The sequence below is a fragment of the Hirundo rustica genome, chromosome 1, assembly GCF_015227805.2.
Source record: "Hirundo rustica isolate bHirRus1 chromosome 1, bHirRus1.pri.v3, whole genome shotgun sequence".
Classification (NCBI taxonomy): Eukaryota; Metazoa; Chordata; class Aves; order Passeriformes; family Hirundinidae; genus Hirundo; species Hirundo rustica.
Genome location: NC_053450.1, coordinates 39195427 through 39210661, shown reverse-complemented (window position 1 = coordinate 39210661; position 15235 = coordinate 39195427). Strand labels below are relative to the sequence as shown.

Below are 15235 nucleotides of genomic sequence, written 5' to 3'. Positions count from 1 at the left end.
CAGCAGATCCAACACCGCAAGGCACCTTGGCACAGAACTTCTGTCTTTGTCACATGTCGCTGTTGGACACGAAAGAAAGACGAAAAACTCCAAATATTTCAGAAGGCAGAGTATAGAAGGCTTTATTGCCTAATTCTTACCACCTTTTATAAGGTGTTCTGATACAGACTTAACGTGATTGGTGACACGGAACGACACCTCTCTAATCCCATTGGTGAAACTAGAGAAACAGCGAAACACCACCTGGAGAGAGATTGTTTTGGGAAAGGATAGTGGTTTTGCCAAGATTGTTTTGAGAAGAGGCTTTCTCAAGAACTTTTCCCTTGGGAAACAGTTAGCACTGTTAGCAGGCTAAAAACTCTTCAAACTTAGAAATGTCGGGCCTACAGTCACACCTTTGTCTTGAACATCTCTGTCGCAATCCTGAGGATGCTCATCTCTGTAGTGTGATGTTGCCAAGGGCAAAGGAAGAAGGTGTGAATTTTTTCCACCTCTCTTCCATAGACAGAGCTGTTTTCCTCAGCCATAGGCCACCAGCTATCTGTGAATTTCTCACAGAACTTTGGGCTGTGAGCTTGGTGGCTTTGAAAAGCAGAGAAAATATCACCCTGGAGACACCTAAGACTAGAGAGAAAGTGTCATATGGTGAGTAGACAAAAGTCCCTGCTTGTAGTTCTTCCCCGCCACTTGAAGCATTGATAACACATTTTTAATGTCACCTGAGATAGAAATCTAGCATTTTCCTAGAATATCCCATAATTGATCCAAACCCATTTCTCCTGATTGTCACAGCAAAGAAAAAGTCAGTGAGAGAAGCTATTTTGTTGAAATGCTTATTTTAAAAAGCCTATGGCTTTGAACACCTGCTTAGCAAAGTATGCAGTCCACACTGGTGTCTTTGGAAGATCAATTGTCCCCAGGAATTTTACCAGAGAAGAAGTACCTGCTTGGCTCCTTCCTATAATGAAACAAGACCACCATGAATACCAGATTCCAAGCAGGTGCACATAGCTCCGGCTTCCTCCTCCCCAGCACACTGTGTTTTGAAGCATGAGGGAACAGCAAGATTTCTGCTACCACAGGACTATGATCTCACAAGGAAAAGAAATACAGCAGGCAATAAAACACCACGGATCACCTTTGAATTGCCATAACCATGATCATTAGGCCAATGTGGCCATCCCAGTCAAGTTTTGGACAATCATTTTTGGGGAGAGACTATTTAAAATTTCAAGCAATGGCCATGAAACCAACAATTCTTTTGTGAGATCTGCCTGGAATACCATCCAGCTGTCACAGCTGATATGCTTTTCTTTTTCAAGTTTTATCTTCTTGTTTGAGTGGCCCAGTGATCCTTCCAGGAGTTTTCTTGATGAGAGCAGAAGGAAAGACTCTTTTTTGGCATCAGGAAAGTAATCACTCAAGATCATTGTTATGCTGGAAGTAAGCCACCTTTTATCTCAAGACATTTATATCTCAGTTGAAGATCCAAACACCTGCTCCATGCAACCAGCTGAACACAGGGGAAGAATGTGTGGTGTTTGATCTCCAGGATACAACTCCTCATCTGTCATGCCATCACAGGAGATGCAGGAGATAAAAACCACCACAAGACAGGCTCTTATCCTCCAGGCACATGATGTAATTTACCAGTGACCACAATATTCAATGTGGTAGCAGCATATTTATATAAAAGTAATTATTTGTGTACTCCTACTAGGACAGCTAGCAAGCAGAGATATTCTAGTAAAGCTCTGTATGACATATTATGCTTGGTCTAGTACAGAAATTGGTCTCTAAGAGATATGAATTTACTCATAACTAGTTTTTGCATATGCTCAGTGAGTCCAGTGAAGGGCTGCAAAGATAATTAAGATATGGAGCACCTACCATACAAGGATTTCTGGGACTGCTTAGTCTCGAGAAAAGGCTCAGCCCCAATCTGTACAAGTACCTAAAAGGAAGGTGTAAAACACAAATTCAGACTCAGTGGTATCCTCTGAAAGGACATGAAAAAAAAAGTACATTCAATTTACACATAATTTTCATTTATTTATTTTTAAACAGCTCGTGAGCAAACACTAGAACAGGTTACCCAGAGAGGTTGTAGAGTTTCCAACCTTAGAGATATACAAAACTTAACTGAGCACAGGTCCTTTCCACTGATTCTGTGAAGTAGTAAAGTCGCTTGGAGATGTATTTTTCTGGCACAGATTATCAGATAAAATCTTCCTAGGACTGTAACAAACATGAACATGCTGAGAATCCCCAAATCCCACTGCCAGACTCACTTCTTCTAATTTTCCTGAGCAGAATGTTTTCACAAAGACTAAAAATGAAAAGCTACTTGGTCTCACTAGAGCTGGAATTTGATACTCATAGTGTTCATATGCGTAGCTCACTTTTCCCTTTTGCTCCAGAACTCTGCATATCTAGTATTGCATAACCAGAAGGGAAAAGTATGTTCTGTTACTATAAAAAGGTGAGAAGGCTGAAGATGCAGATACACCACATAGTTATTATGGTAGAATTTTGAACTGTGCAATGTGTGTATAGACAGCACATTGAGACAATCTCTTTTTACTTGGTTAACTTCTGTTTCCTGAGGTGTACTGTAAAACGAGTAAAAATTTTGAGGAAGAAAAGCAGAAGATCTGAAAGGAGATTGTAACAAATCTTTCTTCACCAGTCTGAATTCCAGCTCTTATCAATCCATTGTAAAGGTAAGGTGATTTTAACACACTTGTTTTACTCAGTGTTTCTTGCTCTTCAGTAATAAAGTAGTTCTATGTGAACCTTTCTCTGCTAATAAACATTACTATTTGTATAGACAAGGGAAATGAAAGTAGTCTCTAGGCCATCATTTCAAGAAAAAAAGGTTCTCCATTAGAAAAGTCCCTTTTTCTCCATACTGTTTCAATTGCTAGCAGAGAACTGAGACATGAAGTGGGACTTAGCATGTACAGAAGTGACATACACAAAAGCTTCCTTTTTCTTGTTTTGGATTACAAAAAAATCAAGGTAGCTTTCTAAGCATCCATTGTCAAAAAGGGCAATGCCTCTTCAGCATATGCTCAAAATAAATGGACAGTCTTAAGAGTAAAGGGAAAGTAAAATAAGTCTCTGTAGACACTAGGCAACCTGTTACCCTACTCAGAGAAGGAAAACTTTGTGCTGTTACTCAAAGGATGGCTGTAATGATACCATTCAGTTCTGTCAATATAATTCCTTTCTGAAATAATCCCAAGAGAAACCCCTATTATAGAACACAACACCTATGCTTTTAGTAGTTCATTGTCTCTGTTGACAAGACATTGAATAGCCCACCTAGACTTGCAGTCTCTCTTGCTTTATAAATACAAATTTATTCCTCTTAGGAGATTACAATTTAAAATAGTTCTTAAAATACTCTACTTAAAAGGTACAGACTTTTGTTACAAAGTTGCAGTCATGGTATTAGCTTTTAAAATAAATTAGGTGCAAAACAGATTAGCAGCACAAATGCTTAATTTGCATAGCCTTCCCTGTCCCTGCCCCAACATCCATTGTCATCTGTGAGTTGAGAGATCACACCTCCAAAAATTAATAAATTAATTTTTTTCACCAACACAGTGCATATTTTAATCTCACAAAACTTTCATTTGTAAGAGTTAGAATCTGTTGTTTGAGGAAATTCTTGAATTCCTCAGCCTACCAGGGAATACTAATGGCACCAGCAGTACAGCTCATCCTCAGGGTTCCCTGATTGGCAGCAAGAAGTCAGATCCACTAGAGGCTTTTCTGGCTACCTGCTAAATTCATGTGGTTTCTTGGTCTTTTCTTCCCTCTAAAGTTGCCAATTATTGGTTTGTGATGCAGGATCACATTTAAGCCATTATAAACCAAAGCAACTAAATTCAATTGTTGTATTTTCATAATGTAGTGAAAAGAAAAAAAATTCACTGGACTAAAAAAATAGTTCAGATGAAAGCTGTTGATTAAGAGCCAGTTAAAAAGCAACTCTCAAAAATCTTGTTACTACTGAGAAATGAGGCACCCAAAGTTCACAGCTGCTAGTCAAGCGAACTTTTCCCACCACCACCTTTAACAACATCCACTTTGCAGCTGCTGGTCTCTGAATCTCGTGCTTTCTCACTCCTTCTTTGGTCGACCTTTGAAGGTGCTCATGATCTCCATGCCTCCAAAGTAGTCTAAAAGGAGAACAGCTGCTTTCACTGGTAGGAAGCTGTAAGGTAGGGACATGGAAGAAGATAAAAAGGAACAAACAGATATCAGAAGAGTTGTGCAGTTTTATCACAGAATTCATTTAACCTGGCTAATACTGACAAAGGCAGTATACTCTTTAGAATATAGACTCACTGGTCCTCTCAAAATATCCTTTACACTCATTTGGAAGCCTGAGTTATTAGATAGATCAGTATTCCAACCTGGCTTACAACAGAGTTGAAAGCACCCAAATGCTGGAGCAAGACACCAGATGGGTTTGAAGTTGGACTCAGTGATCTTAGAGGTCTTTTCCAACCAATAATTCTCTGACATGCAGTTATGGAGAAGCAGGCCCAGTCTCTACAGCCCCTAGTAAAACTGCATCCCAATGGAGTCAGCAAGGCACAGTTAGACATTTCTGCCATTGTTCTGTGGCCCAAGGGTAGACTGAACCCGTAGAAACAAACAAACAAACAAAAAAAACCCTTCCAAAAGTGTGCATAACTTAATGAAAATTCACATCAATATGTAGAAGCCTCTTTTATACTTTAAGCATCCCCAGACAGAAAAGAGAGGGGAAAAGGAACAACTTACCTTCTAAAAAAATACAAAAAATAAAAGATGCGTGGTATAAACAACATTTCTTGGTTCTGCCGAACCGCACTGATTATCCTCTCAGCCACATACTCTGGATCCAGAATAGGAAGCACACGTGGCCACCTGAAAAAGAAAATATTTATTGCTATAATACAAATGGCATTGGATTCACAATTTATTCAAAAAAGTCTCAATTTTACAGTTGTTCAATTAAAAAAAGAAAGAAATACCCCAAGTCCTATGAACAACAGAATCTTCATTATATTAGAATGAGTGGACATTGTTATTTTTCCCCTGTATGACCTCTCATAAGACAAAACCAGAAAACTCATATTAAGACACGCTAGACTTTTATTTGGCCCCTAAACTTTGTCATTATACATGCATACTGAGCAAAGCTATGCCATCAATTTCAGGAGGAGAACGAGGGTTTAGAAACCAGAGAGGACAAATGGAGCTTTGGACATATGGACAAATTTGGCTTCTGCAGAGGAAAGGACACCAATTATATTTCACATTTCATCTTAAATGAATAGTAAAGTACGTAGGCCTTCTGAGTTACCCAGTCACTGGATAGCACTGTTAACACCCATCTGAAGCCCTAAAAATAATACAAGCAGAAAAAAGCCTGGCTCATGGTTTTCATAAAGGAAATAGGGGTTTATAACATGCTAAAAATGTAACTTTCATAAAAACGTCACAAGAGTTTACTCACTTGGCTTTAACACCATCAAACATTCCTGTGTTTATGACATAAGGACACACAATTGTGGTTTTAATACCAGTCTTTCTCAGAGCTCTCATCTCCATATCAATTGACTCTGCAAAACCCAATGCTGCAAATTTACTTGCACAGTAATCTGTAAAATAAAACATTAATTGCAGTTAAATATTTAAATTTACAAATTAAACTTTACTGTCCAGTACTAAACCACTTCACATCAGAATAGGAATGGTTTTCACGATTGGGTTAAAATTTGCTTTTGATGTGATTCATTCCTTTTCTTTCGTCTCCTAGACCAACTGTTGTTCTAAACTAGCAGACAGAGGGTTTCTCATGACTTCCCTGCTACCACTTTTTCACTCTCTAATGAACAATGGTAAATGAAATTATTTTTTTCATATCATTTTTTCATACCATTTTTTCTTTAAATCCATGCACTTCTTATGTGTCAAACTCACGTTGTCAAGACTCTCTAATGTGGTTTCAACTTGAAATTCAGTTTGTACTTATTATCACTTCCTTGGAGCTAGATTTCTTTTACTGCTATGTCACCTTATTTCATATTCCTCCCTCTTTGTATACATGTTCCAGAAGTGCCTTTTGAGCTTCCTCTGCATCTAAAGTGGCCTCTTCCCTATCAGAAACCTGCAACTAAATTTTAACAACATCAAGGTTCTCAGCTTCCAAAGTTCTGTATGGATTCTAGATCCTCCTGCCTTGGCAGAAAAACCTGTTTCACAGCACTGCTGAGCTTCTGGAAAATGTTTTGTAAAGGAATGGTCTGTTTAAGGTCAGCTGTTTTAAAGTCTGACTACTTGCTTCAACTATACAGAAAGATCCATAAACTCAAAATCAGGTTTGGTTGGTTTTTTTTTTTTTTTTTTATCCCCTCCCCCCATGGATATTGGTTGCAGAGTTAAAAATCAAACTAATTACCACAATTAATACTAGCTTTAATACACTACCTGAAATGTGACTGATTCCAAGGAATCCTGCACAGCTTGCTATGCAAACCAGGTGTCCATGATTAGCGGCAACCATTGCTGGGAGGAAGGCTTTGTAAGTCTGCAAAGGAAATCAGAGTTGTAATGTAACATTTCACTAAGAAAGCTACATGCCATAATATTTTTAAGGTGTTTGTTGGCTTTAGAGAAATTCTCCCAACAGTTTAAATAAGCTTTCCCCATTCCATTATGGAAAGGATGTGTGTATGTATGTGGAGCTTGTTGTTTGAACTCTAACCTTCAGCAATCTAAGTGGGGAGTTCCCACCCCACCAGTCTACCAAAGACAAATGGTAACTCGATGAAAGCTAAATATATAGCTTAATCTAGTAATGAAGTTTCTTTCAAATGAGAATTAAGTGTTCACTGCAAATTTTGTGAAATGGCAAAGACTTTAATTTCATGTTTTCCTTCTATTAAATTCATTAAATCTTTGTGATTTCAAAATAAACTGAAACATGATTGAATATTTTCTTTACAATTCTTTATGGTAGAAGCACCATATAGGTGACCTGCCTTCACTAAAAGGAAGAAAAAGCACACCAGGTTACTTACTCTGGACAAAAGCTCCACTTACAATTAAGAGGATTATCAGAACATGTGGTGTTTCTTACTGAAATTATCACAGCCACAGAACAACTAGAACACTAACAGAGCAGAAGAACTGAAGTAGAATTGAACACTTCTCTGTTACTAGAAGCAGCAACTATTAGGGTGGGCCTGCTTCATGTCAATTAATAATGAGACCACAACATATGACTAGCCTCAGAATTTAGCAGATGGTAGACTTCAGTTCTGAAGAGAATTCCTAAATGAAAAGTGCTTCTACCTGCCTTCCACCTAGAGATTCCCAAGGGATCCATTCTTCCAAGCTTTTTCTTTAATTTTACAGGCTCCAGAGCAAAATAAGTAATTTCTTGTATGATTTCTGACTGAATTTCCAAAGAACTCTATATCCTCATGTGTTTTCCTCAATTCCAAAAGGCAAAATTAACATTGAAAATATGTTAAAAGGATGTCTAAGTATGTATATGCAAAATACAAGTATTACCCAGAAGTGTGCCATTGTGTTCACTTGAATGGTTTTTTCTAGAAGTGAATCTGGAGAATCAAGAAATCTCTTCCCAATTACAATACCAGCATTGTTTATTAGAATGCTGACATCACCAACTTCTTTTTTAACCTAAAATGAAAGCATCAAGATAGTGTGCAATAAATACAAAACATTCTTTTTTTCATTCTTTAACATCTAAACTTACCATACAGATATATTACACATTTAAATGAGTTGAACTTATGCTTGTTATGGATCCAAACTCCTCAGATTCTTGCAGTCTCACCTGATGCCTTTTTAAAGGTGAGCTGTCAAATGGATTTTCTTCAAATCTGTGGAGCCCAACAGCTCCACACAAGCTTCTGCTTTCAGCACCTCTGTTTCCGTGGACAAATGTTCCAGGTAAGTCTTTAATGCAGAAAGCTTAACTAATACAAGTATTTTGCTACAGTAAACACATCTTAAAGAGCAATTCTGGACTAGAATCTGGTACACTCTATCCCAGAAATTAAGTTGGTTAAAAAATAATACTTATACATTTAATTCAGTAAGAGGAAGTATAGCTTTCATTTTAGCTCCAGACTGAGAACTTTCCTGAACAGACTCATTTGAGAGAACAACTGTAGGCCAGCTGGCAGCAAGATATTGTGTCAGCTTTCTACAGGAGAATGAAATGAAAATATTTAATATAGAATTTGAAGTACCGGTCATTGATCTGAGCTATTTGGGAAAAATGAAATTGGTAAAACAGTGAAATTGGTATAACACCGAAGAATTAAAGAGTAATTTATCACCTATCCTTTATTCCATCTTAACCTCCTCTTCCTCCTTAAACTTGCTCCAGTCTTGTCTATTTTTTTTTTAGCTAAGCTTTAGGAGTTGGGTACTTCTGGAATAGGGATACAAGAAATAAATTTTAAGCCATAGGTTTTAATGGCCAAAAGGCTGTCCTTCATCCTGTTGGTAGAGGAAAGAAACAATGACATGATACATGCAGAGCCTTTGGGTTTTCTTCCTACCAAAGTAACTTCTTCAGTGTGTCTCTGTGCGGCTGATGAAGCACACAATAATGATTCACATGCATTTCATTTCACCTTTAAGACTGTTTCATTGGGAGCAAAGTTTTCAAACATATCCTGCCCTGCCAGCATGACTTTAACTCACAACAGTCTTGCAAAACTCCAAGTCTGCTGAATCACCAGAAGGGGAAAAAGGACCTGGAACCATGCTGTCATATCCTGCAAAGGCTGATGCTGAACACTAAGAACCAAAGTCTACTACGCTGCATGAAGTAAACAGTGGCACCGAGCACCACCTAATACTAAAGTCTTTTTGTAATTTGTAAGATTAGATGATTCTACATCATCAGCAGGACATGCCGTTTCCGAAATAATGGTAGTAGGGTGTTTTCTTCTATGCAGGTCAGCATGAGGATTATTAGTGAATCTGACAGTTGCTGAACTGCTGACAGAAGGTTATAAGTGAGGGACCATGCACTGGACCCTACTACAACTTCTCTGTTCCTGTCTAGCTCTGAGCCCATGTCACACAGATCTACACCCTGTTCTCTTTTTCGAATTTGGCCAGCATGGCTCAGCCACTGCTTTTCTCCACAGGCCCAGAGAGCTAGCCCTCAGTTCAACTCCTCAAAACTAAAGGTCAATTTTCATCTGCTTCATTCCAGTATCCTTCACAATACTCCTCCTCCAGTTCTCCCAGTTCAGCAGGAAGCACAGCCACAGGCCTGTGGAGAGACGTGCAACTTCTCTGCAAGGACAGCAGATGCCCAGCTCAGTTGGTGTAACAGAACTGCAAGGGGGACCAAGGCTGACCGGCATTGCTGGAATACAAAACCAATAGCACCAGCATCTAACAAACTGCAATTCATGCACAAGCTTCACATATCAGAAAGCTTTTCATAGGAATTTTTGCACAGATAGAAAAAGACAGAAGGCTAGAGATTCTTAAAGAGCATGAAAATATTATTTCAGCCAACAGGTGTTCCTGAAGACAGCTGAAAATTTTTTTTAAAAAAATTCATACCTAGGTAAGACTCACTGTGGAAACCTCTTAGTTCAACAGTTAAGTTTAGCAAATTTTAAGCAAATGAGAACAGGTTCTTACACTTGAAACTGTTTAACAATTTTAGCTTTTGGCAATACTGCTAGTCTGCCCGGATTATCTAACCACATGCTATGTTTACAAAGCTCTTCAGAAATGAAAGAAAGACATATTTAAGACCTCAAGATACATTTATTAATTCAGATAAAGTAAGTCTGCAAAAATCTCTTCACAGCAATGGGATGATTTGAAAATTGCCTAAGCAGTTAATCCTTTTTACAATGTATGGTCTTCTGGTGAAAGGCTGCCAGAACTTGAAATACTGCTTTAGCTTCAATAAATTGATTTTCCGCACTTCACGATTAAGTGCCTGCTCAGTAATTGAGTGAATGAATGAGAAGCTACCCAGTTAAAATGAGCTACTGAAAGAGAGAGATGGCTCTTTTTATTTTTTAAGGAATAGAGATATACAAGTCAACTCTAAAAACCAGAATTCTTGAAATAGATAGGAAACACAATACATTCAGAATGAATTAACTTTAATCTCTTGCTTTGAATCCAGTAGAAAACTTAATCATGCATCTTACATCCATGCTTGCACTCATCTTAGAATAATGTCAAAGCCACAAATAAGATACTTTACCTGGTCAGCTACTCTGTAGACATCCTGTGTTTTGCTGCAGTCACAGATGTAAGAGTGTACTCTTCCTGCTCCATTTTCTCTGGCCAGTCTAACTGTGGAGTTGAGCCCCTCTTGATTAATATCCCAGAGGACCACCGTGGCTCCAAGGCTGGCAAACTTTATTGCTAAGAGTCTTCCAATGCCACTTCCCGCTCCTGTTATTAATACGATTTCACCACTAACATTCTTCTTCCGTCCAGGAACAACCAAGAACACCAGTGACTCCAGTAAGTAATAAATTAAAAGTACAATTAATTTTAATGTTTCCAGGAAGAAGTTCATCTTCAGGCTATTTCTTCAGATACCTGATAAAAAACCCAAAACATTTACCAGGTAGGGTAAACCGTAGAGAAAATGCAAATATCAACATTGCTAAAACATTTTCAGATCCATTCTAAATATTTTCTCTAGCCTGCTTTTGAGAGTTGTTTCAAAAAATATGTAGGCTTACACATGCATATCTAATCCATTTGTCCTGTTTCTGTCTCATCTTCAGGTTGCTTCCACTTTCCTCCAGAATGCAGTATACAATTAATTTACCACTTAGCAGCAGTAGGAAACACCTGCACTCATCTGCCTTACAAATTCCCCATCCCTCATGCCATGGGTTTCATTCTCTGCTCTGACAGAATGTGGACAAAAATCTAAAATAAATAAATACATACTAATATTAATAAAAATATGCCCACTGGGCATCTTATACAGAAATACATGACAATTACAAATCAAAATTTACGGTTTGATCAAAGAACTTTAGCTTACAAATTAGTACTATAGATCAGGAAAAAATCTGCTTTTAGGACCACAGCTTTCTTTGCTCTGTAGGCACTCCTTGTCACCATGAAATCGTATGCAGAACAAGTCACAGTCCCAATTGTGCTGAAAAAAGATGAGCAAAAGGAGCTTCAGAAGACAATATGCTTATAAATCTCCAAAGCATACTAGGTAAGTAACTGTCACTACTGACTTTTCAGCTACCTGTACTACCATTATTGATGAGAACCTGCTTTTGCAGCTGAACATAGTTCTTTAAGAATGTGCTGCAAAGCTGTTGAGTTTCTTCTCTTCACCTCCCTGCATTAAGCAAATGTCATAGGCTTGAATCATACCATCTCAGGTACATGTTTAACCTCACAATCTGTACACATCCCAGTAATGCTGACACCAAGCAAGCCTTTAAGTCCTGGGAGGAATGTTATTTTATTTCCCAGTATACAAAAGCTGTGCAAGAAAATAATCCTTGATCAAAACAGGTTTTAATCCTTGACTAATAACATTATTAAGCAATAACATCTTCTTTCTCAGCTAAAGGTAGAGCACACTGGCACTTACACTTCAACCTTTAGCACTACATGCCCAGTCTGATTACATCTCTTAGTTAACTTTGCTACCTATATGTATAGGTAATAGTGTTTGACAACTGCCAGGAGATAAGTCACTCTGCTACTCTGAGCAAAGTTCATTAAATTTAGCATGTGAATATACATGTGTTACCACAAGTCTCAGGTGTTTTACATGGGAAACTAGGCTGCTCTTGAAAAGAAACTGGCCTCTGCTAGAGCAGAGCTAGTTATTTCAGTAAGCTTTCTGGCAGCAACATTGGGACATCTTAAAACTGCTCTGATAACAGAAAAACACTTGCCAAAGACATAGTGGGCAGAAAAAAAAAAGTACTTTCTGGCAAAGTCGTGGGGTGAATGCTTTCTATTGAGTACTTTCTACTCTTCCTTCTCATTAAAATGAGACAAAATGTGCACAGAGGCAGTAGCACCAGCAAGAAATGAAACAAATATCAAAACAGCACTGGAACTTTTTTCTAGAACCTATATTGGCATTTCCTGTAATAGGCTCTATTATCTATAGAGCTATTACAGTTCTAAGCAAAAATAGTTATAAAGGAAAAAATTTCATATTCATAAAAAAGTGCAAATTTTTGGAAGCACAAGTTCTTTGTTGAGCCTAAAACAGAAGCAACAAGTCTTTAAAATGAATGCAGTTGCTGAATTTGACTTGATTGCACTAATTTAATGCACTTAACATAAAACCCTCTATTTGCATGAAAGGGGACTGGTATCTTTAGCATAGATAAGGATGTTAAAGTTAATCCCTATGGAAAACCAAGTGAGGCAATTGCCTTCAGAGGCAATACACAGTTTGACCTAAACTCAGTTTAAAATTTATGACAGTAATTCTTTAAGTAAAATAGTCATAATATTAGGCTTGTATAGGTCAGACGCACATTAGATCTTTCAGAAAAGTATGACTTTCACTTAATGAAATAGAGTTGTTTATGCATACAGAACACAGCAGACTTCCTGTTAGAAGACCAACTCCGCATCCTTCAATGAGATGCTTAATGTCCATGGACACCTTTCTCCTCTAACCCAGATTTGACTGGGCCTCCATTCTCATTAAATGCATTAGTATTGCTAACTACACCAGCTACCGTAACCAAGCATATCCATTCAGACAATGAAATTTGTCACTCAGCCGATTTTGGTTTGTCAACTGAAGTGAGCAGGGATGTATTTACAGGTGAATTAACCAAGGGGGCCTTGCGCACATGTAAAATCTCAGATTACTTACGATGCCTTGCATTGTTTTTTAGTATGCCTATGTTCACGCAGGTAAAGAAGTATCAGACGTTCTGCAATGTTCTATCAGACAGATTTTAAGCGCAGATAACTTGGCCGGCAAAGGCTTGTCGGTACGTGTGCTAATGCTTACCACGACAGACTCTTGCGGACCTGACAAGGTCTTGAAGACCATCACTGCCCACGAACCACAAGGGCAGCATTGAGGCTGGCAGCTAAACGGCACACCACCTTTGCCAGTCGAAAGACTAAAGGTTGATCACGCAGTCACCTCAGCAGCGTTTGGCGACGAGGAACTTTTCTCACTGTACCGGGAGAGTTGCGATCCCACAAAAATACAGCAGTCCTGTAGCCAAGGCTGCCCAAGCGTAGCAGTAAATTCCTCAGCCCCCGGAGGATGCTGGATAACCCTACTCTCCCTTGGCACTGCGCGCCTACCAAGACAATCGGCCTCATAAGGAGCCCCAGGAGCAGCGTTCAGCTTGCAGTGACGGGCTCACCACCCCCTCAGGCCGCCTCCCCAGGACGCGCCGCTGCCCCGCAGCGGCCGGCTGCCGCGGCTCGATCCTCTGCGGCGCGCCCGCACACCCTGTCCCGTCCCGTCCTGTCCTGTCCCCCGGCGCCCGCCCGGCCGCACCGCCCCGGCACTGCGGATACCTTCGCCCGCCGGCCTGAAGGACACGCAGGGCACCTCCGCCTCCCGGCGCGGCGCAGCGCAGCGGCTCTAGGGCGGGCCGGGGAGGGAGAGCGGTGCGAAGGGAGCAGGGAGCACGGCAGGGCGGAGCGGAGCAGCCCTGCCTTTATCGGGCAGCCCGCCCCGGCGCGGGGCCGAGCGGACGCCCGGGGGCGGGCCGGCCGAGGCGGGACGGCGGCAGGGTATGGCCGGTGTGTGCTCCGCAGCGGCGGAACGCCGGGCCGGGGGCCGCGCTCCGCCCGGGGCTGCCGGCCGCCGGGATGGGATTCAGCCGGGCGGGGGAGCGGGCTCGGCACGGAGCTGCGGGGACCTGGTCCTCCCCGGCAAGGAGAGCTGCGGCCCCGGGAGGCCGTGAGGACGCTTGGATCCGTGGGCTCTTCGCTGAGGCCGGAGTAGGGTCGAAAGCTCAAAGGACAGAGCAGTTTGTTGGGCGGAGGACCTCGGCACTACTCCCGAGCACTACTCCCGAACTCCCCCGCACTTTCCCTGGTGGTTTTTTTTTTTTTTTTTTTTTTTTTTTTAAGTATTTATACACATGATGTGGTTAGCACTCCGTGCTGAGACCTGCACCTCAAGGTGTGGTTGATGTGAAGAGGTTACCTGGCCTGTGTTGAAGCAGTGCTGCACGGAAGGGGTTTCGCCGCGAGTGAGCGTGACCCTTTCAGGGTGGTGTTCTGTTGAAGGAATGAACGACGTTTCAACTTTAAAATAATGTGTTCTGGCTGTACCCAGACTGGAGTCTTGGGTTTGCTAATTCAGTGAAATGCTCTTCGTTTACTGCTATATATACACAAGTCCCTTAGGACAGCATTGTTTTGGAGGGTTTTTCTAACCATATGCTTATCCTTAGGCACCAGAACTCTGAAAAGTCTAAGCTGCTGAACATTTACAACTTCAAGGAAAGTCTGTATGATGAGAGAATGCTGAGTACCACCAGAAAAAATACAACTGATGGCGTTTGCTTGGCAAATCATTGTCATGATCATTTATATGCCCGCTTTCCAGTATAATTGTATTAAAGCTGTACATTCAGGACGCTAACGATAGTCAATGACACTAGCTACTGCTTTCTTTTTGTGGATTGTATTGTTTAAAGTGGCTCACTTAAAACAAGAAAGTGTAAAAAACTGACCCCATTTATTTAATTTTAAAAAAGGTTTAAATATGTGCTTTGCACTAATACTTGGAAATTAATAGCATTTAACATTGAGAGTGACCTTATAATTGGAGTTGGAGGCTAGAAGGTGAGAGACATCCCCTTTCCCCACCCTGTATGAAGATTTTGGGCATATAAGAAACTTGCTGAATAAAACTTGTGAAACAAAATTCACCAGACAGCTTCACTTTACTAGTCTACATTATGAAAGACTATTTTGTAGAGAAACCATTTTTAAGACTGCCAGATTAACATCTTTCACAATCTTGTGTCAGAGAAGACTCAAGTGGAATCATTACTCTTGGTTCTAGTCTAGAAATGGAACTATGTGGTAGTGCAGAACTGTTTTATTAGATTTTTGTAAGAAGTTTATGTTATGGTTCGTTTCACTGTATCCCCAATTCTGTATCCCTTTTGTGTTGTCTGTATAATAAGGTGTTTTGTGTCAATCATCCCATACCTCA

At 40.1% G+C, this 15235-nt stretch overlaps 1 protein-coding gene across 5 annotated transcripts; it reads right to left on the bottom strand.

Annotated features, from left to right (window-relative positions):
- Nucleotides 1-2028: 2028 nt before the first annotated feature.
- LOC120756312 (epidermal retinol dehydrogenase 2-like) lies at nucleotides 2029-13694 on the bottom strand. Of its 5 annotated transcripts, none has more exons than XM_040072481.2 (8): nucleotides 13579-13679; nucleotides 11090-11206; nucleotides 10289-10632; nucleotides 7582-7713; nucleotides 6493-6592; nucleotides 5519-5663; nucleotides 4801-4926; nucleotides 2045-4225 (listed from the first exon to the last, which is right to left on the bottom strand). In XM_040072481.2, the coding sequence occupies exons 3-8, from the start codon at nucleotides 10607-10609 to the stop codon at nucleotides 4132-4134; spliced, it is 918 nt and encodes a 305-aa protein (XP_039928415.1). In that variant the 5' UTR covers nucleotides 10610-10632; nucleotides 11090-11206; nucleotides 13579-13679; the 3' UTR covers nucleotides 2045-4131. The 5 variants fall into 5 exon arrangements, with proteins under 5 accessions (XP_039928404.1, XP_039928415.1, XP_039928424.1 ...); XM_040072490.2 differs by lacking the exon at nucleotides 11090-11206 and adding an exon at nucleotides 13055-13279 and having other exon boundaries at nucleotides 13579-13642; XM_040072470.2 differs by lacking the exon at nucleotides 11090-11206 and having other exon boundaries at nucleotides 2029-4225; nucleotides 13579-13694.
- Nucleotides 13695-15235: the final 1541 nt, after the last annotated feature.